Source organism: Suricata suricatta, chromosome 14 (assembly GCF_006229205.1).
Source record: "Suricata suricatta isolate VVHF042 chromosome 14, meerkat_22Aug2017_6uvM2_HiC, whole genome shotgun sequence".
Classification (NCBI taxonomy): Eukaryota; Metazoa; Chordata; class Mammalia; order Carnivora; family Herpestidae; genus Suricata; species Suricata suricatta.
In genome coordinates this window covers 71181669-71207300 of record NC_043713.1, presented here as the reverse complement: position 1 = coordinate 71207300, position 25632 = coordinate 71181669, and the positions used below count along the sequence as shown (strand labels likewise).

The window sequence follows — 25632 nt, the reverse complement described above, 5'->3', positions numbered from 1 at the left end:
CTCATCAACTCGGATCTTCATTGCCCACTCAGAGCCCTTCAGATACTGAAGCACTCTCCCCGGTTCCCCAGGCCCACACTTGCTGGCCCCAAGGTCTCCCCACCCCAGCCTCGGCCCCAGACCTGGTTTCCTTGCCATAGAGAATGCGTTTCACCTCCCTCAAGTCTGCGGGTGGCAGGTGCTTCTCCAAGCACTGCTCCAGCGACTCCCATTCAGGCCCCGCCATGGCAGGAGGCTGCAAGCGCAATGTCCAAACTAAAACTGCCTACCCTTTGCCCACAGACAGAGAAGAAGGAGGGGCCTACAGCCAAGGTCGCACAGGCGCTCTCTCCTCTACCCGCGCACCAGGGGGCCCCGTCGGGCTCACGACAGGACACGCCTCCTCCTCGCGCCTCCACGGCGCGCAGCCAATCAGCGTTCCAGGGCTTCGCGGGTGGGACCGCCCTTTGCCCCTCGCACCTCCTCCCGCACGCCCCACGACACGCCCATTCCAGGGGCCGCCCGCCTAAGCCCTCGCGCCTCAGCCGCCCGCAGGTAGCTGTCGCTGCTTCCTCCCTCTGGACTTCGGGGTGGTGGTGGTAGGGGCGAGTCCCCAGGACCGTTCTGTTGCCCTGTCTCCCTTGCCGTCCAGTTCCTATTAGAGGTGTGGGGCGCGACCGAGAACCCGCAGAGGCGAAGGGCAGGCCCAGGCGCGGCCTCCCGGAGGGAAGTGCCTGGCAAGTCCTGTCGGACCCTCGCGGGGCCGGTTCCCGCCACAGCCCAGTGGGCAGGGCTTCTCCCGACCCGGAACTCGTTTTCCCGTCCGCTGAACGCGGGCAGCAACCGGGCCGGCCCACGCACCGGAGTGCGGAGGAAGGTACGGGACGAGTTGCAGTGTCCCAAGGGCAGTGGCTGCACCCCCGTCTTCCAGTGCCCCGTATTTGTGAGGACTTCTAGCCCCGCGAGGAGCCAGGCTGGGAGCCCCGGCCGCGCGCCCACCCCGACCTTCGGGATCAGAGCCCAGGCAGCGCTCAAAGCTTGAGCGAATGAGTGGTCTCGTGCGCTTTCGTGGAGTGAATACTGCAAAATGCTGGGTCCCTGGGCAGAGGCTCACTCTCCGGACCCTTGGGCCCCCTCTGAGCTCTGCCGTCTGTGCTGAGTGTGCCCACAGGAGCACATTCCTGGGAGGAAGGGAGGCCCCTCTCGCAGTTCCCCGATCCGGAGAGTGCTACCCTTTCGGACCCAAAGAAGGTCCACTTTTCAGCCCAAGGGAGCAGCTCAACTGTGCTAGTGAAGCAGGTCGGCCCCAATCGTAGTTAAGCGACTTGCAAACCTGTGACCCCAGGAAACTTATTCAGACACTCTGGGCTGCTGTTGCTTTATCTGTAAAATAGGAATACAACTACATTTCAGGGTTGTTTAAGAGGAAGATAAGATAAGCACAAAAGGAGCTGAAAGTGGGGGCTGTAGACCAAATGCTTTCGATATTTTATATAAGTCACTAACACACAAGTGGTGGCCATTGTTTTGATAAATGTTAACTAGCGGTTTCTAGTATCTGATGGAGCTCCCTTTTCAAGAATGCAAACTTTGGCTGAAGGTTTTTTGTATCTAAGGCTCTGAGATAAGGACAATGCACAGAGAACAAGACTATTACTTTTCTGTCTTGGTTTAAGATGGGGAAAAACTTGTAAATATTGAGAGATAACAGCAGATTGAAATAATTTGATGTGAAAAAGGTATACAGTATGCTATGGAGTTCAGATGAAGGGGTGATTTCTGGCCTTAGAAAGAACATTGCTTAAGGCCTAATGGCCTTATTACAATTCAAAATGCCTGAGAGGAGGGGCGCCTGGGTGGCTCAGTCAGTTAAGCCTCCGACTTCGGCTCAGGTCAGATCTCGTGTTGGAGGGTTCGAGCCCCGCGTCGGGCTCTGTGCTTATAGCTAGCTCAGAGCCTCCAGGCTCTGTGTCTCCTTCTCTCTCTGCCCCTCCCCCTCTCATGCTCTGTCTCTCTCTGTATCAAAAATAAATAAAAAATTAAAAAAAAAAACAAAACAAAATGCCTCAGAGGTACCTCACATACACACACACACACACACACACACACACACACACTGCACTTCTCAGGCCTGTTCTTATCTTCCATAAGATATTTCTTATTTTAGTTAATGGCCTCACTGCCCACTCATTTTGCCAAGCCTTTGGGAGTCATCCCCAACTCCTCCATGTTCTTTCTTTTTCCTGCACAGTCAAGCATCAAATTCTGCTAAATTTATCTAAGTTTTGTTAAAATCCTTCCCCTCCCACCCCATGCCTATAATCATGTCATCTTTTGCTTGACTTGTTGCTAGTCTTCTAACTTAATCCTACCTCTGATGTCTATCCCTAGTTGTCTTTCTAAAACTAGTGTCTTACCATCCTTTGTACCTTCACATTCAATGTCTCCCTACCTGGAATGACATTTTATCAGAAGACAGAGTTTTGTGCATCTTGCAAATGGGCACAAATATCGCCTTGTCTATAGTGTCTTCTCCAATTGCTCTAGGAAAGGTATAGGCTTCCTGAACCCTTTTTGGTCCTAATACCTCTATTAGAGCATTTATCAAAATCTATTGTGTAATTATTTCTGAGCCCTAAGCAGGAACTGGGTCTGATCTACTTTTGTGTCTACAGGGCTCTGGCACTCAATAAATGACTGGTGAAGGAATTAATTCTGATGGGCTCGAGGACAGATTCATTAAGGTGGTGACATTTGAGCTGGACCTTGAAGCAGAAGTAGAAACTATTATTACTAGTTAAATTGCTTAATCCATCTTTCCTTATTGTTCAGTGACAGGTCATTCACACTAGGTCATTATAAACCAGGATTTCACAAATATGAAATGCTAACTTGAGAAGGATAAAAAAAAGTCATATTTAATTTTTTATATTTGCCTAATTTATTTTTCACTTTAAATAGTAAGACATTTCACTAGATCCTTTTGTGGTAATCATTAAAAAAGACTTTAAGCCAGGCCCTAGTTTCTTTTTGAAATACTTAGCCAAGCCCCAAAGGTTTTAACTGCATGGGAGCATACTAGAGAGAGGGTCTCCTCCCTGTTTTGAAGACCGTCTTTTTTGGTGTGGTTTATGGAAATGTAATCATTTGAGTTTATATAAACTTGAACAGGAAGAATGGAATATGCCACAACCTCAATATGGTGGTTATCTCTGGAGAAGGAGGTAGGGGAATGGGATTCGAGGAATGGGCATCGTCTGCTATATATAATATTTAATTGTTTTTTTTAAATATTTGAAGCATTAAAGCATCATTTCCTATCCAAAAAAAGATGTATAGCATATGATATGAACATTTAAAAAATCTGGGTATTCATCATTATGCTTTTCCTTATACTTGAAATATTTTATTAAAAATTATTTTATAGAAAAAAGAGCCTTAGACCAGGAGTCAGGAAATCTACAGTTTAGTCTGGGGTCAACCTTTTTCTCAGTTTTCCTGTTATAAGAAAGGTAGGGGAGGGGAAGAGGCTGGGAGGAGAGTTTACAGAGATGAACTAAGCCTTTCCTAATTCTAATAAAATATGATTCTAATATTTACATGCTTGTTTGTGACAAAAGAGGTTCATTATAGAGGCTGGTTTTATAGAAAGAGCTCATTTGTTAAAAATGTATTAGTGTCTGTTTTTAGGTGTTAATTTTAAATTCACAATGTGCATTAATTTTAATTTTTTTTTAATTTTGGAGAGGAGAGCAGGGGAGAGGCAGAGAGGGAGAGAGAGAGAGAGAGAACGAGAGAGAGAAGCTTAAGTCTCCCCACTCCCATATGGGGCTTGATCTCACAACCATGAGATTATGACCTGAGCCAAAATTAAGAGTTAGATGGTCAACCACTCAACTGACTGAACCACCCAGGTACCCCCCAATTAATTTTAATTCTTAAGGAAAGTGTTTAAGGTAGTGTGGCCTCTGCTGATCAACATTTGAAAGACTAAAATTTTATGATAATCATGGGTGAGCAATCCTTGCAAAGGCCATGACATGGAGAGCCCACCTGTCCTCTTTTCTCCTATGAGCCAGAGGGCTGCTGATGCCATCATTTAGCACTTTACAGCCCACACAAGCTTTTGCCTCTTTCTGTCCCATTTCCTCCTCCCAGCAATACTGTGAACTATTGGGCAAAGGTTCTTGGTATTTGTCAGATTTCCAAGTTAAACATGACACTTAGTAGAAATAAAAATACAGGAGCCAATATTTCACTTGTAATCATGGGGAAAAATCGAGGTGACCCGTTTTTTTTTTAGATATTTTATTTATTTATTTATTTATTTATTTATTTATTTATTTATTTATTTATTTATATTTTAGAGTGAGAGAGAGGGGCAGAGAGAGAGAGAGAGAGAAAGAGAACCCCAAGCAGTCTCCATGCTCACCACAGAGTCCAACACAGGGCTCAATCCCATGACCCTGGGACCATGACCTGAGCTGAAATCAAGAGTTGGACACTCAGCTGATTGAGCCACCAAAGCTCCCCAAGGTGACTTGATTTCTAAGTAGCTTTCTAAATGCCCAATTTCGATATTAACTTGTCTCTACATGGTGTTCCTCAGCTCAGAAGTCACAGTACTTTGTTTGCTAGGATTCATTTTATCATCATCATTATTATTATCCTTATGTAGACTAAAGTGTCTCAGAGTTTTTGGAATAGTGTATCCAAGCTGACTGAAAATGGATTTTGTAGCAGAGCAGAGCCAGGTCAGCCAAAATGGTGATTTATGAAGTTTCTTTGTCTGACTTTCAGTGGCCTGAATGTTTTCTCTTTTGTTTTGCTTTATTCTTTGTTTTACTTGCTTCTCCTCTCTCGACTAGCCATGTTCTTCCCTGCAAAGCCTTCTTTATTCTTATTAAACTTACATAATCTACTTTAATGTTAGTTGACCAACACCAAAATGCTCTGATCAACTCCATTTCAGTAAGGGACTCTTCAAACTCTGTCGAAGGAACCTCTGATGGTAGAAGCATCAGGAGAGGCTCTGAAAGAAATATTTAGACCAGGAAGCCACATTCCTCAGATGATGTCATTCAGTGGCCTCAATTTTTTTCTGGAATATGGCCTCTCTGATGCATCTTTTCCATTTCTATTGCTACTTATACATTCTTTGTACAGGCTCTCATCATCTCCTAAATTACTTCAACCAACTCATAATCAGTCTTCCTGTCTCCCAACTTCAAATTCTCCATTGGCCTTGATTCCCATGGTGATCTGTTTCTCAAGGGCACTCCATTAGTTTAGTCCAAAGTCCAAGAGGGCATGAAATAAGGCCCTCTGATTTGATCTCATTTCATGCTGTCACTCTTCCCTACCCTACACTTTGGATGCCAGCATTGTCAAACTGCTTCTAGTTGTACATTCCATATCATTTCATGCCTCTGCCTTTGTTCAGCTCCTTCTTCATTTATGTAGTTCCTACCCAAACCTTAAGATTCAAGTATCTCTTCAATAAAGCCTTTGATGACCCCTTCAGGCTTACCTAAGTTCCCATTTCTGTGTTGCCATAATATTCAATCAGTGAAGTTTCTTGAGGATAGAGGTATGACATGTCTTGGAATATACAGAGCTTTGCATGTAACTGGAGCTCAATAAATGGCTGTTGAACCAACTCAGACAGCATATCAGTATTTATAAATGTTTATAGTCACTTGATGAGTCCTTTTTACATATATAAACTCAGTACCTACTTATTTAGCCTGCTTTTAAAAAAGACCACAATTGGCTGTAGCAGATTCACAATCCTTTCCTTTCAATAAGACTCTCAGCCTTTGCCCCCTGATCATCTAGGACACAAGTAGCCCAAATCCTGAGTGACCACAACTACAATAGATATTGGGGGAGAGAGTCCATCCTGGGGGGCTACTTCATATAGCAGTGTTCTGTTTATGGGAAGTTGCTGATTCAGTATGTCATCCTTCATCACTGTCTAATTAACCTCCTAGTTCATACTTCTTTGTATTGAGAGTTTGGTGGTATCCTTGGCCATAACATTCTTGAATTATAGATAATATGTTTAAGATTCCATTTTCAGAAAGTTCTAGCTATAGGTAACAGACAGCTGCCTACTTGTATTTTGAGAAACAGTTCAGTATAACAGATAGAACATTGAATTGGGTATATAAACAGGTTGTAATCCTGGTTTTGCTATAAAGTAATTGCAGCTTTAGGTAAATTATTTGATACCACTTCCTAATCTGTTAATTTAAAGGTAGTAGACTAATTCCCAGAAATTCTATTATTTTATTACTACTACAGCTTGGCATCTCTTAAGTGTTGTAATAACTGCTTTAATTGAGGCTCCCCTCTCCTTTCTTGTGTGTGAATGGTGAGGGCAAGTAGAGCACATGTTGTCTAACACCTGGAGAACACCTTGGATATTAGCGTCTTAAGGCCAGGACTGGGCCACATGTGTATTGGAGTGCCGTGGGTACAATGGGAGCTGCACTGGACTAGAAATCCAAGGACCTGGGGTTCAACCCTGGTCCTATACATTTTTGACTATGTAACCATAGACAAATCATGCCCTTTCTGGGCCTTGTTTCTTTACCTATAAATGAATATAACAAGGGATGCCAGGGTGGCTCAGTTGGTTAAGCATCCAAATCTTGATTTTGGTTCAGGCCATGATCTCGTGGTTTGTGGGACAGAGCCCTGCATCGGGTTCTGTGTGCTAACAGTGCAGAGTGTGCTTGGGGCTCTTTCTCCCTTTTTCTCTGTCCATCACCTGCTCATGGTGCACGCTCTCTCTCTCTCTCTCTCTCTCTCTCTCTCTCTCTCTCTCAAAATAAATAAACTTATAAAAACAAATGAGGATAACAATATCCATTCCACTTCCTTTGATTTGAAACAATCAAATAAGCTAAGCTTAAAAGTCTTTAAAAATCTATACAGGAGCACCTGGGTGGCTCAACTGGTTAAGCATCCAACTTGCAATCTCAGCTCAGGTCTTGATTTCAGGGCTGTGAGTTCAAGCCCTGCACTGGGCTCCACACTGGGCATGAAACCTACTTTAAAAAAATTTAAAAAAAGGAGGGGAAATCTACACAGTGTTATCTCTATAAGATCATTTTTAAAGATAATTATTTTTAATAAAGGAAAAGATGTTTGCATATAATATTCCCATGGGAAATCATAAATATACCATCCTTAATGTACTGGATACTTGTCTTTGAGGTGTTTTTCCAGTGGCGATAATGCCTTTGCACTGAATCATTTATACTCTTTCCACCAGTTCTTCTGGTGATGAATAGTATACATTTAAATGATGAGTAATATTTGAGGAAGGCTGCACTTTGAGGTCATGAAATAAAGCAAAGCTGACTAGCCAAAGCTGAAATCCAGTACATGAACTATCACTGGTTTGTTCATCATTTAGGCTAGCAAACTAAGCACAGACTTGTGTATCATTAGGAATGCAAAATCCCTTTTTCAGACCCAAATTTCATGAGGTATCCATGTAATAAATAAACATTTTCTACCTTCTTTTCCCCACTTCCAAACCAATTACATAAATATGCAATAGGCTTCGCAGCAAAACATGTGGCATTTAGAGATACTCAATAGTCTATAAGGTCAAAGTGATCCACCAATGTGTGGTGGCTGCCAAAAAATCTGTTAAAGTCTTAGGCTGCATATTGAGAGGTGTAGTATCTAGAGCACAGCTGAAATGTATCTAGCTCTGGGCTAGACACAAAGCTTGTAAATCATCTTGAATATACCCAGTAAAGAAAGAGTAATGTTGATGAGAACATTTATCAATAGATAGTCAAAGGCCCTGGGAACATAAGCAAAACAAAAAGCAAATAAAGTCAGGAAGAATATTGTCACTTTACTCAGACTATGTGAAGGTGGCCACATATAAGAGATTTATGTTTGTTCCATATGGACCTAAGGAGAGGAGCTGGACTCAATGGATAGAAACTCATGGAGGCATATTTCAACCCAAAGCAGTTACTTCCAATAGGTGATCCGAAATGAAATAGGCTGCCTCTGAAGGCAGTTATTGCTCAGTGATTCTGGGTGTTCAGGTACAGTCTAGATGACCACTTGGTGGGGGTATTGTAGAAGAAAGGGAGTCCTCAGATGGGTAGTTGAACCACATGGTCCCTGATTTGTGTATATTGCTTTAACATGAACCAAAACAAAACAAAACAATTTAGGCATATTAAAGCCAAAGAAGCATACACAGACCATAGAATAATACAAGACAGTTTGGTATCTGAAGAAGCGAAAGTCAGCAACTGTGTTTTACTAAAGAACCAGGTGATGACACTTTATTATTAATATTAGTAGTAGTAGTATATTGTTAATATTAGTAGTAGTTGGTTTTAAAGGAAAAGGACCATTTTTATTGCTAGTGTGAGTGGACCTAGATTCTAGGACCTAATAGTGTCTGGTCACAGAATCAAAGGAAACAAATGTCTTGTGGTTTTAAAGAGTAATTTCTTCCTTTCTTCCTTTTTCTTTCTTTCTTTCTTTCTTTCTTTCTTTCTTTCTTCTTCTTTTTTTTTTTTTTTTTTAGTTTATTTTGGGGGAGAGAGAGAGATCATGGGAGGGGCAGAAAGAGAAGGAGAGAGAGAGAATCCCAAGTAGTCTCTGCACTGTCAGTGAAGAGCCTGATGTGGGGCTGGAACCCACAAACTGCAAGATCATGACCTGAGCCAAAGTTGGATGTGTAACCAACTAAGCCACCCAGGAGCTCCTGTAAAGAGTAATTTCAACTAGGAAGTGCTTGGGGCTCAAGTAGAGGGGGCAAAACACGGAATGGGGGTTAAGAGACCAAGCAATTACACAGCTATACACACAGCCTAGGGGTGAACCAAGTATACAGAAAGAATTAGATATTTGTGAAGCCAAGCCAAATGCATTTGTGTTCTGTACTTTATTTGCCGTCTTAGATACTAGTATCTTGAAATCCTGACACTGAAGCAAAGTAGATTTTGTGCTCTGAGAAGCTGTAGTGTGTGCTAATGATCCATCACGGAGGACTTGCAGTACTGTAATAAGATACCAGGTTCTTTGCCCCACCCAGAACCTTACCACTGGCAAATCCGGCCCACAGTCCCAGGATCTGAATCCTACTTCATATCTCAACCATGCTGCTAGCCTTGCTTGAATTAATGCCCAAACTTTAAGAAGTAGTCTACTGTGTTTGAGGCAGTAAGCCCTCTTACACTCCAGCTCAGTATTTGAAACAACATTTTGTTTCTTTAAACCCAGGTCTTTCTTTGGCATCTCAGTTCTATCCCCTTTTAAACTTGGCACTGCCAAAGACTTGAATCTAGATTTTGAGTCTCACTCTGGTTGCTGGGCCCTCCTAGTTCTTGCCAGACTCTAACGGGGTCTACTTCCTGGACTGCCAACTGCTAAATCTCAGGGCCCAGAGCCTCATCTTTGGGTCTCTGTGGGTGCTGCAGATAAAGCCTCCAATTTGCTAAGAACCAGGGCCCCTTCATCTTCATGAGACTTTCTTACAGTCCCAGGTTTCTGCCTGATTACGAGAGTTGGTCTGGGCATGCCATCTACACTTGGGGAGCCAAACTAATCCTGGCCTGTGCCGGAGCAATCCACAGATGCCCATCTTCCATACTCAGTCTCTGCAGCCACTAGCCAACAACGGCTTTCTGAACCTGGTATCATGTGTCCTGCTGGACTTCTGGGCTGTGCTTCTGGGCTCCTTGGCTCCATCTCTGTTAACTTAATAACTGGGTACTTTTCCTGTCTGGACTTAAAGAGTGAGTTTCAGCAATTCACGGCAGGCTGTATAGCTTGTTTCACAAGGATCTTACAGGTGCTTAATATTTGTTCTTTTCATTGGTTAGTTTTATAAACATGTGTTGAATGTGCCAGATATTGTGCTATGCACTAGGGTGAAACATGAATAAGTTATGGCGCTTGTTTTCATCATCATAATAATGGCTCTATAGAAATTTCATGAACACCTGCTATGTACCAGGCATTGTGGTAGGCCTATAAGAAACAGACTTTATAGGGTATGGAAGGTGAGCTGTAACAGGGCAGGAGGAAATGCTGGGTAGTTTGTATTATATACATAAGGCTCCAGACATAGCACATGGTTTGTGCTTGATAAACAATAGCTGTGTTTATAATATTAAGTGATAACATTACCGAAAGTGCCACACAGGCCCAGCGGTGGGAGAACAAACATCTGAGCCGGAAGGATGTGTTGGAGGACACAGGAAGGTCAATCCAAAAAAAAGGAAAAGCAAGACTGCAAGCAGAAAATGGTGACCATTTCAAGAGTAGCCAGTCTGGAACACCAGAGCAGATAAAGCGTTGCACTGCATCAGTGTATGGAAAGATGCCTGGAGAGTTCTAGAGAGATGTGTGCTAGAGAGATTCTATCCATGAAACCATTAACCATATTCACAAGAGAGAATGATTGCGTGAAGTTGTAAAAACCGGAAGGATCAGACAAGCCTGAAAATTATCCAATTAAAGGAAGGAAGATTGCAGACTGCTTAGTCACCTGAAGAGAGAGAGTAGCCCTTACAAAATGAGAGGAGATGATTACATCACTTAAGTGAGCATTGATCAACGTGGTTGGCAGGACAAGTGGAAATGTTTTTCTCTTAAATAATTCAAGCCTCTGGCTTCCAATTCAGTTTAAGATAGTATAAATGTCTGCTATATATAAATGTGTATGGCATTCCAGTGGTGAATGAGTAGAATTTAAAAGAGGAATAAGTAAAACTTACTGTCTGTATTCAACTGAGTGCTCATGAATAAAACTCCTGATGGTAAATACACAATAGCCTTCAGCTGAACACATTATATAATGACAAGGAACTAGTATTTTCTTGTTGACCCAATTATAACATACTTTTATTTTTTAAATTTTTAAAAATGTTTTTATTTATTTTTGAGAGAGAGAGAGAGAGAGACAGCGTGAGCAGGGGGTGGTCAGAGAGAGAAGGAGTCACAGGATCTGAAGACAGGCTCCAGGCTCTGAGCTAGCAGTCAGCACAGAGCCTGATGTGGGGCTCGAACCCATGAACTGTGAGATCATGACATAGGCTGAAGTCAGACGCTCAACTGACTGAGCCACCTAGGCGCCCCAAACATACTTAAACCGTATAGTAATAATATAATCAGAGGGAGTCAGGTTTGATGATCTAAAAACATTTCTATTTCTAATGTATCAGGTAGACTTAATTCCAGTTCTATGACAAATTTTCATGGCTGTTTGTTTATATTTTCATTAATAAGTGACAGAAAGCAGTGGGGAAATTAAGAGTGTTAAAAGTTATGGCTACAGGGCACCTGGGTAGATCAGTCAGTGAAGCGTTGGACTCTTGATTTCAACTCAGGTCATGATCCCAGGGTTGTGGGATTGAGCCCTGTGGAGCATGGAACCTGGTTCAGATTCTCTCTCACCCTTCCTGTGCCCCTTCTCTACTCATATGCGTGCTCCTCTCTCACTCTCTCTCTCTCTTTGAAAGAAGGAAGGAAGGAAGGAAGGAAGGAAGGAAGGAAGGAAGGAAGGAAGGAAGGAAGGAAAGAAAAAGAAAGAAAGAAAGAAAGAAAGAAAGAAAGAAAGAAAGAAAGAAAGAAAGAAAGAAAAAGAAAGGAAGGAAGGAAGGAAGGAAGGAAGGAAGGAAGGAAGGAAGGAAGGAAGGAAGAAAGAAAGAAAAAGAAAGGAAGGAAGGAAGAGAGGGAGGGAGGGAGGGAGGGAGAAAGAAAAAGAAAGAAAAGAAAGGAAGAAAGAAAGGAAGAAAAAGGAAGTTTAGGGGTGCATGCTTGGCATAGTCAGTTAAGCATCTGACTCTTGATTTCAGCTCAGGTCATGATCTCATGGCTCATGAGTTGGAGCCCTTTATTAGGCTCTGCATTGACAGTGTGGAGCCTGCTTGAGATTCTCTCTCTCTCATTTTCTCTCTCTCTCTCTCTCTCTCTCTCTCTCTCTCTCTCTCAATTTCTCTCTGCCACTCCCCCGCTCATGCTCCTGCTTTCTCTCTCTCTCAAATATAAATAAATAAGCTTTACAGTTATGGCTATTTCAGATGGGATTATATTAGTATTGCTATCCTTTAATAACTTTACCGTCCATTGGGAAACAGTGCTCTTATTTTTTTTCTAAAAAGGCTCTTTTTTTAATGTTTATTATTTATTTTTGAGAGACAGAGTACAAGTCGGGGAGGGGCAGAGAGAATGGGAGTGTTGGAGTGAGAGGGAGACACAGAATCCAAAGCAGGCTCCAGGCTCTGAGCTGTCAGCACTGATGTGGGGCTCAAACCCACGGATGGTGAGATCATGACCTGAGCCGAAGTCAGATGCTTAACTGACTGAGCCACCGAAGTACCCCAGTAGTGCTCTTATTTTATCAGTAGCAGCACTTATGGTAACAGAATCATAATTTTTAAAGTCCTGGCAGAGTTATTAGTTTTATAACTAATACAAGTTACTTAGCTTTTCTGGACCTTCTTTTCCTATTCTTTTGCATAAGATGATAGTACTTGGGTGTCTGGCTGCTTCAAAGTTTAAATGAAAAGCACATTTGTAAAATAATTAGCAATACAATGCCCCGCTCTCAGTAGGGGCAACAGTAATCTTGTCACTCCTCAGAATATTTGGAAAGCCTCTCCCATGCCTACAGAGTCTGTGGCACAACCTCTGAAATAATCTTAGTGCTGATGCTCAAGAAATCTACTTTGGATTTTTTGTGTGTTTTAAGGAGGGGAAGTTGAGGAAGATTTTATTTTTGAAAACCCAAAAACAAGAAAAATTAACCGAAGTTAATGGGTGATTAAGTTTGAGATGTTAATGAAGCATGTCAATAAAGTTTGGATCATAAATTGACCCTGAAAGCAACTCCAGAGCAGAGAATTTCCAGAGAAGTGTTGAACAAAAATGGCATTTGTGTAATCAGTTTCAGATAGATAAGTTCTTGTATATTTAAATGTCAGCTTTATTATATTATAATCATACCTCATTTCTCTGGAAAGAGTGATGCAAAACAGCATTGTTATAGAGAGAGCAGAATGTGAGGAGAAAGTAAAACTGTAGCAAATACATAGAGGCTGTCGTACTGGCACAGAGTTAATTAAAACGTTTAAAAATTCTGTCTTTATATACAACTCAAGCCTGGGTACTAACAATTTTCAAAGTCACATTTCTAAATCTAACTATAGTAAGGCCTACATTCTCTCAGCTCAGAACAGTCCTACTTTGTCTTTAACTCAGTGTACCTTCAAATGAAGATATCTTTCTCTTTTTTAAAAAGATTTTAATTAATTTATTTATAGAGAGAGTGAGTGGGGGAGGGGCAGAGAGAAGAAGAGAGAGAGAATCCTAAGTAGGCTCCGCATTCACGGAAGCTGATGTGGGGCTTGAACTTGCAAACTGCGAGATCATGACGCAAGGTCAAACCAAGAGTCGGATGCTTAACTGACTGAGCCACTCAGGCACCTTAAAGATATCTTTCTCTCATTTACATTCTTCTTTCAGCTTCCTACATTAAAAAAAAAAAAAAAAAAAAAAAAAAAACCTTCAGTCTAGGAGCACCTGACTGGCTTCCTAGGTGGAATATGTGATTCTTGATCTCAGGGTTGGGAGTTCAAGCTCCATGTTGGGTGGTGAGATTACTTATAAATAAAATCTTACAAAAAAAAAAGAAAGAAAAGGAAAGAAAGGAAGAAAGAAAAAGAAAACTTCAGTCTGATTCTTTTTTCTTTTTCAAATCATTTTTAAAGTTTATTCTGAGAGAGAGAGAGAGAGAGAGAGAGAGAGAGAGAGAGAGCGAGCAAGCAGGGGAGAGGCAGAGGGAGAGAGAATTCCAAGCAAGCTCCATGCTCAGTGCAGAGCACAAGGTGGGTCTCAATCCCATGACCATGAGATCATGACCTGAGCTGAAATCAAGAGTCAGTTGCCCAACAGACTGAGCCACCCAGGTGCCCCCTGATTCTTTTTTCTCACATTAAACCTGTTATTGTCCTTTCTGCCTTTGAAATGTCTTGCATTCTGCCCCCTTTCCAGTCTTGCTTTATCCACCATCATCACCTTCCTTGCTGGAGCTGGCCTGGATCACTGGAACTCACTAGGAAACTCATTTCTCTGATTTCTTTTGTCTCCTGATGGAGCTGTTTTAGATTAATTTTCCTAAAATAATACTCCCATCATATGTATGTATTTGTTACAATACCTAACACATTGATTTATAAGTAATTATTTATGAGGTGCTAATCTGAGTACCTGTCTCTGCTTGGATTTTGGTGTCTCTGAAAGCAGGGACTATGTTACTTGTCTATGACAACAGTGCTTATTACAGGGCTGTGCACACAGCTGTGTGACCCCAGCTAGGTTATGTGCCTACTCTGTTCTTCATTTCCTCATCTGTAAAATGGTGATAATGGTATCTATCTTATAGCTTTGCTGCATTAAAAGAGTATGCATATGTGTGTATCAAAAGGTAGCTTTTGTGTTATAATAGCTTTTGTGTATGGCTGCTTTTGTATTATTGAAGCATTCAAGAACAGGTACAGCTTTCTTATTCAAGGTAAACCCCTTTTTTCCCTTACTTTTGAGGGCCTCTGTTTTCCGGATCACCTTATCTCTCCAGGTTGGTCTCAGTGTCCCACAACATAATCTCCCATCTCCATCAGGCCACACTCCTTTTTGTCCAGCCAGTGCTCTGTACTATTTACCATGTCATCTCCATCCTGGAACATCCCGCTCCTTCCACTGTCCCCTCACAAACCCTGCCCATCCTTTAAGGGCCTCAGGAGCTTTCTCCTCCTATATGAGGTCTTCACAGCAGTTCCACATTACACCCACCCTTTTCTTCTGAGCTCCTCTGGCATTTCCAGTTTGTATCTCAGTTTATGTACTTAATACTGTAGTTTCTTATGTTTATTTTGTCTCTCCAAAAAGAGTATAAGCTCCTAGATGACAAGGATCATATTACGTTTCTTTCATATTCTCTACTATCCGTGGCATCGTTCTGGGCTTGTATTCATTCAGTAAGCTTTCTTAATGCATATTTAATGACTCTAGTAGGCAGTGAGATATGGTATTAATAAGAGATGCCTCTATTCTAATGGGGAGCTAGAGATATAAATATTCAGGATTTTGTATGGTCACTGCTAAGGAAGATTTTAGAGCTGGTGATTAATGTTCAGATCTATTAATTAGATAAATTACAGATCTGAGCAGAGGGTAAGCTGGGTGAGTGACTGGAAGTAAGTAAGGGCTTCCAGTTTGGTCCCTAGCTGTGGCATGACAAGGGCCTGAACTTAGCCACTGTAAACAGAGAGGGTGAATTTAGGAGATATTGTGGGAATAGAAGGGGTTTCTGACTACTCAAATACAGAATATGGAAGATAGAAGATACATCCAAGATAACTCAGGGGTATTGATTGAGCATTAGTTTGATGGTGAAACTGTTTAGGAAACAGGAGCCATGAGGGGGGAAAAAAGCAAATTTGGAGATTTAGACACCTGTGGAACCTCCAAAGAGATATCCCCGTGATCTGGAGGTCTGGAGCCCAAGGACTGGAATTTGGACTAGAGAGAGTGAGAGCTGGGAATCTTACTAAATATGGTGGTTAAATCCACGGGAGTGGAGGAGATCACCTGGACACAGGATGCAGAAAGAGGCTGAAAGTCACTGGGACAGCAATGTTCACAGAAGTCAGAGGAGGTGCAGAAAGGAGCAGGCCACCCAAGGTCAGAGTGCCAGGCAGTAGTTAATGCTTGAGGGGTCAGTTCACAACTGTGTTTTGAATTTAGAGTTTGGGAGAGCACTGCAATGGACTAAGCTGTCCCTAGCAGTTCAATATAGACTGGCCAAAATGAATTGAATAGGGAGAAGGAAGGGCCAACTGTGAGGATAAACTTTGAATAAGTTTAGAATGACAAGAAGGCGAAAGAACAGTTCATTGTTTGAGGATGAGATCTGGCTATTTGAAAAAGTGAAGCTCTTTTGAATGTTTTTGTGAAAAAAGGGGGAAGGAGCCAGAAGGGCGCAAAGGCAGTGTCTGTTGTGTGCTGGACTACCGCAACACTTTTACACACTCTTTCATTCCATTCTCATCATCACCTTGAAGTGGGGTCTCTTGTCCCCTTGACCCATGTGGCTTGGCATGGCTAACTAACTTGCACAGAGGGGTGAGGATTTTTTGGACTACAAAGACCAAATACTTTCCACCACATGTTGCTGTTTCCAGGCTCTTTCCCACCCCTTTAAAATGTGTGGGTCCAGATTTAGAAAGAGGTGGGAAGGGGTGGGGCCAATGTCACTGTACAGAGCCTGCCTGGGGAGCAGCAAGGATCCAATCTCTATGATTAGGAAGAATCTGAACAGGGTGAGGCCTGGAGATGGACACAGGGAGCTGAGGGGACATACTGAGCCTAAGCTGATCATCTCCTGAGACGGGGGGGGGGGGGGGGGGGGGGGGGGGGGGGGGGGGGGGGGGGGGGGGGGGGGGGGGGGGGCACAGGAGTGTGAGGAGGTAAAACACTAATTGGATGATTGACAATTAGAAGTCATCACTGAACAGCAGTGTTTAAAATGCTTTGGTGAAAGAAGGGAAAGTTGGCTAAAGATTTTAAAGATTTTTTTTATCCTATCTGAAAATGCTTTCACTTTCTTGGGACTTAAAAAAAGAAGACAGAGAAGGCAAAAAGAGCCAAGTTAAAAAAAAAAAAGTTTCTAAAAAGGGGTAGGAAGAATTAGAGGATCACTCTATGGTAGAAAAACTATATGCAGGTATTTTTATGCTCATATAAATTTAAGTTCCATTCCCTAAAGAATAAGTGATAAAATATCAAAGAACTCTAGATTCTTAAGATGATGCAGAGAACCCAAGGCCTTCTGATACAATAGAGAGCACTGAGCCCTGGAGTGAAGAGCCTTCCTCGAATCCTGGCTCTGTCATAAAGCAATTCCCATCATCCCCTGGGTCTGTTTTCTCAGCTGCAAAGTCTAGGGGTTGATCTATGATATCTGAAGTGCCTTTGAGCTCGGAATATCTGTGCTGGTGTTTGGAAACAGTATAACATAGTATTTAGGAGCCCAGACTTTGGAGTCAGGATGCTATGTTTTCTCAGCACCTCACACCCAAGTTGTATGACAGTGGGCAAGTATGGGCCTCAGTTTCCTTATCTGTCAACTAGGGATACTAATAGTGAATAACTCACTAAGTGCTTAAGAGAATTCAATGAAAAAAAAATCTATAAAGTGCCTGACAACAGTAAGTACTAGATAAATAGAAGCTATTATAGTAATAGGCTGTTGTAGATGCTGTTATTCTGATACCCTTTTACCACCACTGAGATCACACCATTGCACCTACATGTGGTTGCACGGAACAGAAGGTAAATGGAATTAACCAATTGGAGTGTGCCAGGTTCCCCTTTTGGGAAAGGAATGAAAGGAATCTTCAAAGATCTGAGTGGTCAGGACCTCTGAGTTATGATTCAGCCACAGTCAACTGTCAAATTTTCCCACAGCTCAGTGGAAAGTCACTGAAGACTCCGCGAAAACAGTGCCACCCCTCCTTTAGTGTTTCTCTGCTAGGGCGCACTGCTGATTCTGAAAGTCTGACTGGATCAGTGTTCCAGCAGGGAGAGGATAGGATCTAAGCAGTCTTGGTAGATTTACCACCCCAAGTACTAAGCATCTGCAAGTGCTTCTGATGTGCCAACAATGTCGCAAGACTCAAGCCGGTGAGAGTTTGTTGTCAACCCAACTGTGGGGCACCAGTGTTGTGGGTGTATGGATTGTTTTTCAAGGTAGGAACAATGATGTAGTGAGGGTCACAGGTTCCTTCAGAATTCAGAATCTCAAGTCTGTCTCCATTCCCTGTGCCTTTCTCCGTGTGTAAAGTTAAGATTATGGATGCCACCTTGAGAGAGATTACATATTAGTGAGTCACTAAGATTTTAAAATTTTCTCAATGACCCCGGCAAATGGTGCACTTGGGTGGCTCAGCCGGTTAAGCGGCTGACTTTGACTCAGGTCATGATCTCAGGGCTAGAAGGCTGGTGAGTTCGAGCCTCGCGTCAGGTTCTGTGCTGACAGCTCAGAGTCTGGAGCCTGCAGCCTACTTCCGATTCTGTATCTCCCTCTCTCTTGGCCCCTTCCCTGCTCTCTCTCTCTCTCTCTCTCTCTCTCTCTCTCTCTCTCTCTCTCTCTCTCAAAAATAAACATTTAAATAATGGGAAAAAAAATTTCCCAGCAGAAGCTTCATCCATTAATGTAACTGGACAGAATGTAAACAAAAATGGAAACACACATTTGCTTATAGCTCTAACATCTTTTGAAATCTTCTTATGTCACTTTCTCAAACTTGAGTTCAAGATCCTTTTTATTGAGTATTTCTCCTTCTTCCTCTTTTTAGTCTTGCAGAGGAAACTTGCAGCTAGTCCTGCACCAGGATGTTCAAGTAACTGTTGGTGATCTGCTAAAGCTCTTTTTACTTCTTATGTTTGCACTTTCAAGAATGGACATGGTGTGGTGCAAAGCTGGTTTGGATTTTTCCCTGCATTGGAGCCTACTCAGTACAGGAATAGACTTTAAAATCTAGGTCTCTTGTCTAGGTGGGAACTTCTTATAGCTGACCCAGGACTAGATCCTAGGTGCCATTCACCAGACATTGGTCATTATAACACACCTTTTAATAGCATCTTAGGGGTCCTGGCATCTTCACTCTGAAAATGTCTTCCCTTGGCCTCACCATTTCTCTGTGTACATTTTTATCTTTAGGTAGATCACTAGGGTCTCTACTTTGTGCAGAATAATCTACTCCATGGTACTTGAAGTGACATACAACATTTTTATAGATAAAGATACTGAGGCCCAGAAAAGATCATCGACGTGCCCAAGTTCATACAAATGTTAACAGAGGTCAAGCCCAGAATGCCGACCTCTCTGAATCCTGCTCCGTACTGAATCTGTTAAACTAGTGAGCATTTTCTTTTAAAGGAGGGGTCAGGATAAGTGAAGGGAATGAAACTCAATGAAGAGAGGATCGGGCTGAAGGATAGAACCCAGGCAGAGAGAGCGCTCTGTGTAGGCAGAAGACCCAGGCAAGCAGTGGGTATCTGGCGATGGGTGGGTGGGTAGAGGAGATGCCACAGGGTGAGAAAAAGGCACAGAGAGAGTTGAAAGACCCCCACGGCATCCTTGGCCTACTTGAAAATCTCACCCAGCCAAACAGATACAAATACCCCTCTAGAACTTACTATTTCTACAGCTGTGAAATAACTGCTGCTTATCTTTCTTCCAGGAGATTCCTTGGAATGAAACCAATGGGAGATCAGGGTTTGGGAGAGTCTCATCAGAGCAGATGGTCCAGCAGCAGCCAGAAAGCTTGTTGCCTTTGGCTGAGAGCACCATCCTGGATCTGAACGTCTTGTGAGCAAACCCCAGCAGGCTCAGCCTTGGGCCAAGTGAAGCTGGCCTGCTTCTCCTTGAAGAGGAACCTAATGTACTCCAACATCTTCCCTCCCCTCTTGCTGAAAATCATTCCCAGAGAGCTCTTCAACTTAAAACCATGTTGCCCTTTAGCAGCCCTCGGGAGGATGGCTTCTTAGTGCTTTTGGTCCCTTGGTATATTTGGAAGTAGGCAGCATGAATGATCAGGAGGCCTGGGTTCTGGTTCTTACCCAACCACAATTTTCCTTGGGGCCTTAAGCAATTTTTTCCTTCTAGGCCACAAGTTTTTCCTAACAAGAAGGTCGTTTATAGTAGCAAATAGCAACATTTAGGAAATGTTCATTACTGTGTGCCAGACATAATCTCATAGAATTCTTTCAATGCTTAGTGCTATGGGATAGGCACTGTTATTGTTCCATCTTACAGATAAGAAAACTGAGGCTTAAGAATTCTCATTCCTAGACACCCTATTTAAATCACCAGCCCCTTACTCTGGGCCAACACTCCTTTCTCTGCTTTATTTTAGCTATAGCACTTAGTACCACATGAAATACTATATATTTTACTTTTTTTGTTTGCCCTTTCCCCTTACAAGACTGTAAGCTCCATTAGGGAATAAATTTTTGTCTTTATGTTTTTGCTGCTCATTTGCTGTGTTTCCAGGGCTTAGAATAGTGCCCGGCACATGGTAGGCACTCAAATATTAGTTGAATGAATGAATTCTTGATAGGAGTATAAATTGGACTCTAGAGAAGTCAATTTCACAATGTTAATTTTTTTTTTAAGTAGACTCCACTCTGGATGTCCAACACGGGGCTTGAACTCATGATCCTGAGATCAAGAGCTAAGATCAAGAGTCAGATGCTTAACCAACTGAACTACCAGGCGCCGCTAGAGAATATTTTCTTATGGTACACTTGTGTTTTTTTCTTTGTTTTTTGATTTTTGTGTGTTTTTTAATGAATGCACATTTTGTTTTTATTTTTATTTATGTATTTATTTTGATACATCATTGTTTTTAAGTTTTCTTTTTTAGCAGTTTTACTGAGATACAATTCACATATTACATAATTCACCCCTTTAAATTGTTTTTATTTATTTATTTAAAAATGTTTAATGTTTATTTTCGAGAGAAGCATGAGCAGAGAGGGGCAGAGCAGGCTCCCGACTCTGAGCTCTCAGCAAAGATCTCGACACAGGGCTCAAACCCACGAACCATAGAATCATGACCTGAGCAGAAATTGGATGCTTTTTTTTTTAATTGTTTAAATGTTTATTTGTTTTGGAGAAAGAGACAGAAAGACAGACAAACAGAGTACCAGCAGGGAAGGGGCAGAGAGAGACAGAAACAGAATTTAAAGCAGGCTCCAGGCCCTGAACTGTCAGCACAGAGCCTGACACGGGGCTCAAATTCACCAGCTGTGAGATCATGACCTGAGCCGAAGTTGGACGCTTACCCAACTGAGCCACCCACGTGCCCCATCCATTTAAATTGTTTAATTCAGTGGTTTTGCTATATTACATTATTAATTTTTAAAAATTGTGGCAAAGTATGTATAATATAAAATGTTTATATATATTTTAAGCATATATTCAGCAGCATTAATTACATTCACAAAGTTGTACTACCATCATGACCTATTTCCAAAACTCTTTTACCCCCCAAACACTCTGGAACCATTATAATTGTCTTTTGTAGTATTTGATTTTTAAAAATCTGTGCCTATGTTACTTTTTTATCCTAAAAACTAATTTAAAAAAGAAAGTAACTCAGGCTTCGAAATTTGATAACATGTCCAAGATCCCATAGTTCATATTCCATGGCAGCAACCACCAGTTTAATTATAAAATAATACAAGTTCTTCCAAAGCATCAGATTCTAATCATCTTCCTAGGCACCGTAAGAAGGGTTAGATACCATCTAACCCCTTCATTTTACAAATGAGATAACAGACTCAGAAGTAAGGTAGCCATCCCAAGTCAGGGTGTCCATCAGAAGCGGGCCGCCTAATCCAAGGGATGGTGTTCAAAGTAGGTCACAGAAGAGGTGGCGCGCCCCTTGACAAAGAGCGAGCTATGAATCCCTCCTGCCCAAGAGGGATTTATGAGTCTCCCATTTTAGATCTTACTTGTGTGTCTACTCATAGGGAGTAGGGAAATTGTACCCTGATATCATTGTTTCTGTTTATCTGAAACCATGTAGCAAACCTTCTGCACGTGTCTCAATTTTTACTTCCAAGAAAATGTCTGGCTGCCCTAGCACATCCAAATCCCCACTTGATTCTTAACTCTTATGAAACATTATTATTCAAAGTACATAATTAGCAATCAAAGAATGATGTGAGACATTTTATAGCTATGTCAGTTATGAACCCATTCTGCCCACTGGTGTAGACTCCAGGAAGACAGGAATTGGGAGGTTGATTCCTTGTAGGAGGTACACAACACATGGCTAATCGGATTAATTGAGCTGAAAAATAGCTATGGTATGAGATATATATGTTTTGGGGGTTTTGTTTTTGTTTTTTAAGATGTAACTTGTTCAAAGGGTTTCTCTGTGTCTCCCAGCAGATATGCCTACTGGAGCACAGAACACTGAAATTGATGGAGGTTGTGACCATTCTACCCCCTGGTCACCAAGAACCAAGTATGATCCTTCCTTTGTCCTACCTATCTTGGCATTAATAACACCCTCATTTATGTGATTGCTTACAGTTCCCCCTCTCCTTTACCTTCAGTAGACTAGAAATTTCACAAGAACATAGACCACATCTATCTTGGCTCACCATTATACCTCTAGCACCAAGCCTAGTACATAGTAGGTATTCGAGAAATATTTGTTGAAGGAATGAATGAATGAATATATCACCTTGCTTTATAGATGAGAAAACAGAGGCACAAAGAGGTGTGGTTCTAAATGACAAAGCTGGGATAAGAAGTCTTTTAGTTTTGGGGCACCTGGGTGGCTCAGTCGGTGAAGCATCCGACTTCGGCTCAGCTCATGATCTCATGGTCCATGAGTTCAAGCCCATGTCAGGCTCTGTGCTGACAGCTTGGAACATGGAGCCTGCTTCAGATTCTGTGTCTCCCTCTCTCTCTGCCCCTCCCCCATTCACACTCTGTTTCTCTTTGTCTCTCCAAAAATGAATAAAGGTTAAAAAAAATTTTTTTAAGTCTTTTAGTTTTTCTTTGTATTCTCTCAGCATTGGAGTTGGAAAATCCTAGAATCTAGTCTAACCTTTTCATTTTACAAATGGGAAACTGAGGTCTAGAAAGGGGAAGGACTCACTAAAGTTCACAGAAGAAGGTACTGGCAGAACCAGGCCTAGAACTCAGGTCTCTCAACTCCAAAGCTAGTGCTTTTTTTTTGTAAAAGTATAGAAAAAACAAAGCTGGATTGGGCTTATTGCCAGGCCCCTGCAGGAGGTCACATAGCCAAGCGGCTCTCAGAGTTCCTTGTCTATTCTTAGCCTGAACTTTTAGTGACTCTGGTCTTCAGCAGCCTTTTCCCCCCTTTTTCCTTTGCATTTGGTTTTTTGTGTATATGCGGTGCATGTTTTAAATAAATGGTACTACGTGTAGGAAATGGGCTTCAGCACAGTCCTGCTAAGAGGCCCTGAAAAGAATAAATGCAAGAGAGGGGTCCTGAGAAAACAATTGGCTTCCCCCCTCCAAAGTGACCCCAGTGCCCCAGAGCTACTCTCTGTTGCTTCTCACAACTGCCAACAGAAGGTTAAGCTCCTCACACAATAAGAAGGAAATCACTAGAAAGAATTTACAAGGAGAATTTGCTGTTAGTATTGGCTGCTGATGCCTCACTTTGATGAAGACCAAAAATTAGTTCTTCCCAAACTGTGGTCCCTTTTCTTGCTGGCTTTCTCTCTCTCTCTTTCTCTCTCTCTCTCTCAATTTATTTTCTTTTGAATGTGGCCCCTTTTCTAATTTCTGCTTCAACTTTCCACCTAAAAGACGTTTATCAGTCAGCCACCAAAAATGAAATAGGGGACCTGAGTGGCTCAGTTGGGTGAGCGTCCAACTTCAGCTCAGGTCACATGAGCTCCTGGTTTGTGAATTTGAGCCCCGCATCAGGCTCTCTGGTGTCAGCCTGTCAGCACAGAGCCTGCTTTGAATCTTCTGTCCCCCTCTGTCTGCCCCTCCTACTTGCACCCTCCCAAAACTAAATAAATATTTAAAAAATGAAATAAAACTCCTTTCTTTAAAAAAATATTTTTTAATGTTTATTTATTTTTGAGAGAGAGCGCGCGCAAGCAGGGGAGGGACCGAGAGAGAGGGCGATACAGAATCTGAAGCAGGCTCCTGGCTCTGAGCTGTCAGCACAGAGTTTGACATGGGGCTCAAACTCAACAAATGGTGAGATCATGACCTGAGCTGAAGTCAGTCGCTTAACCGACTGAGCCACCCAGGTGCCCCAAAAGCTCCTTTCTAGAATTCCTACAAAAATTCTAGCCTCTTAAAACCTCCTTCTCTACCTTGCCAAATTTTTATTCTGAGCAAATAATTTAAGCAGCTACTGACTTTCGTTATTTGGAAAGGACCAGAAACAGAGGATAGAAAGTAGCTAATGTTGCAAAAGTATAAAATGACCAATGAGAAGAACAGGTCTACATCAAGTTCAAAGGAGGCAGAAGTTGCTCTGGGCTAGGCTAGGTCAAAGAAAATTCAGGGGAACAATCTGAACCAGGTCTTGTGTATAGCTATCCACTGTTGTATAATAAATCACCCTATTTTGTGTCTTAGTTGCCTATTGCTGAGTAACAAACTACCTCAAAACTTAGTGGCTTAAAACTATAAAGCTTATGTCACAGTTTTTGTGGGTTAAAAAGCCAGGTGCAGCTTTGCTGGCCACCTCTGGCTCAAGGTTTCTCATGAGACTGCAGTCAAGCTCCCAGCCTAAAGGTGAACAGGCGGGGAGAGGAGAAAACAATTTCAAATTCACTGAAGTGGTCATTGGAAGGCCTCAGTCCCTCCTAACACAGGCCTCTCCACAGTGCTGGCTTCCCCTGGGTGAGACCCTCAGAGAGACCAAGGTGGGGCCTCGGTCCTTTTGTAAACCAGTCTCAGAAGTGATATCCCATCACTGTTGCTGATTCTTTTCCTTAGAAACAAGTCACTAAGTTCAGTCCACATACAAGTGTATGAATACCAAGAGGCAGAGATCACTGGGGGTCATCTTTGGGGCTACGACCACACCGTGCTGGATGGCTAGGATTTGAATAGGCATAGAAAGCAGTCTAGGTAGGGAATAAGAGTGAAAGTGCAGAGCTTGGAAAAGTCTGACTGGGGTGATTTGTTTGCAGCAAGTCGTGTGAGGAGGAGTGTAGAAAATGACTGGAGAGGTTGACTGGGCCCAGACTGAAACGGATTCTTAACTTTTCTGTTTTTTTTTTTTTAAATTTTTAGAGAGAGAATGAGAGCGTGGGGTAGAGGGGCAGAGGGAGAGAGAGAGAATGTCTCAGGCAGCCTCCATGCTCAGCACAGAACCCAGTGCAGGGCTCGACACCACAACCCAGAGCTCATGACCTGAGCAGAAATCAAGCGTCAGATGCTCAGCCAGCTCGAGCCACCCATGCGCCCCAAACTGGATTTTTAAATGCTAGGCCATGGAGTTTCATTTTTATCCTCAGGCTTTTGTCGATATTCCCCCACTCAACTGTAAGTGCTATAGGAACCAGAGCTATATCTATTTTTTTCTTATTGTATCTATGATTTAGAATAGAAGTGGGCGTGTAGTAAGTGATTAAGAAAATTTGTTGAATGAGTAAACCTGTTAATGTGTGAGGAGTGATGCAGAGTTGACAGATTTGTCTTATTTATTTATTTTTTATTTATAGTTTATTGTCAAGTTGGTTTCTATATAGATTTGTCTTTTTAATTCTGACAGAATTCAACCTCAAAAGAAGCCCACAGGGGCACCTGGGCGGTTCAGTCAGTGAAGCATCTGACTCTTGATTTCAGCTCACATCACCTTCTCACCGTTCATGAGATCGAGCCCTGTGTCTGACTCAGCACTGACAGCATGGATCCTGCTTGGGATTCTTTCTCCCCATCTCTCTCTCTGCCCCTCCCCCTCTAAATAAATAAATAAATAAATAAACATAAAAAAAGGAAGAAGTCCACATAATTACTTTTGGAGTTCCCAACCAAGATTTAAACTTTGTCTTCTATTTCTAAGCTATCATTATTCA

At 42.2% G+C, this 25632-nt stretch overlaps 1 protein-coding gene and 1 long non-coding RNA gene across 8 annotated transcripts in view; one reads left to right on the top strand and one right to left on the bottom strand.

Moving 5' to 3' along the window:
- The window catches only part of UPB1 (beta-ureidopropionase 1), a 28989-nt gene extending 28722 nt beyond the window's left edge, over positions 1-267 (bottom strand). For 2 of the 3 annotated variants that reach the window (XM_029922466.1, XM_029922467.1), the window contains exon 1: positions 123-267. In XM_029922466.1, coding sequence (XP_029778326.1) covers positions 123-226 — 104 coding nt within the window. In that variant the 5' untranslated portion in view covers positions 227-267. The remainder of the gene's footprint in view (positions 1-122) is intronic. The other variant, XM_029922468.1, reaches the window with a different exon arrangement.
- Positions 268-483: 216 nt separating this feature from the next.
- LOC115278371 lies at positions 484-25415 on the top strand. 5 transcript variants are annotated; one of them, XR_003902842.1, is made up of 4 exons: positions 484-534; positions 19278-19405; positions 21998-22073; positions 25329-25415. It is a non-coding gene; the product is annotated as an uncharacterized LOC115278371 (long non-coding RNA). The 5 variants fall into 5 exon arrangements; XR_003902845.1 differs by having other exon boundaries at positions 21995-22073; XR_003902843.1 differs by having other exon boundaries at positions 19278-19478.
- The last annotated feature ends 217 nt before the right edge of the window (positions 25416-25632 follow it).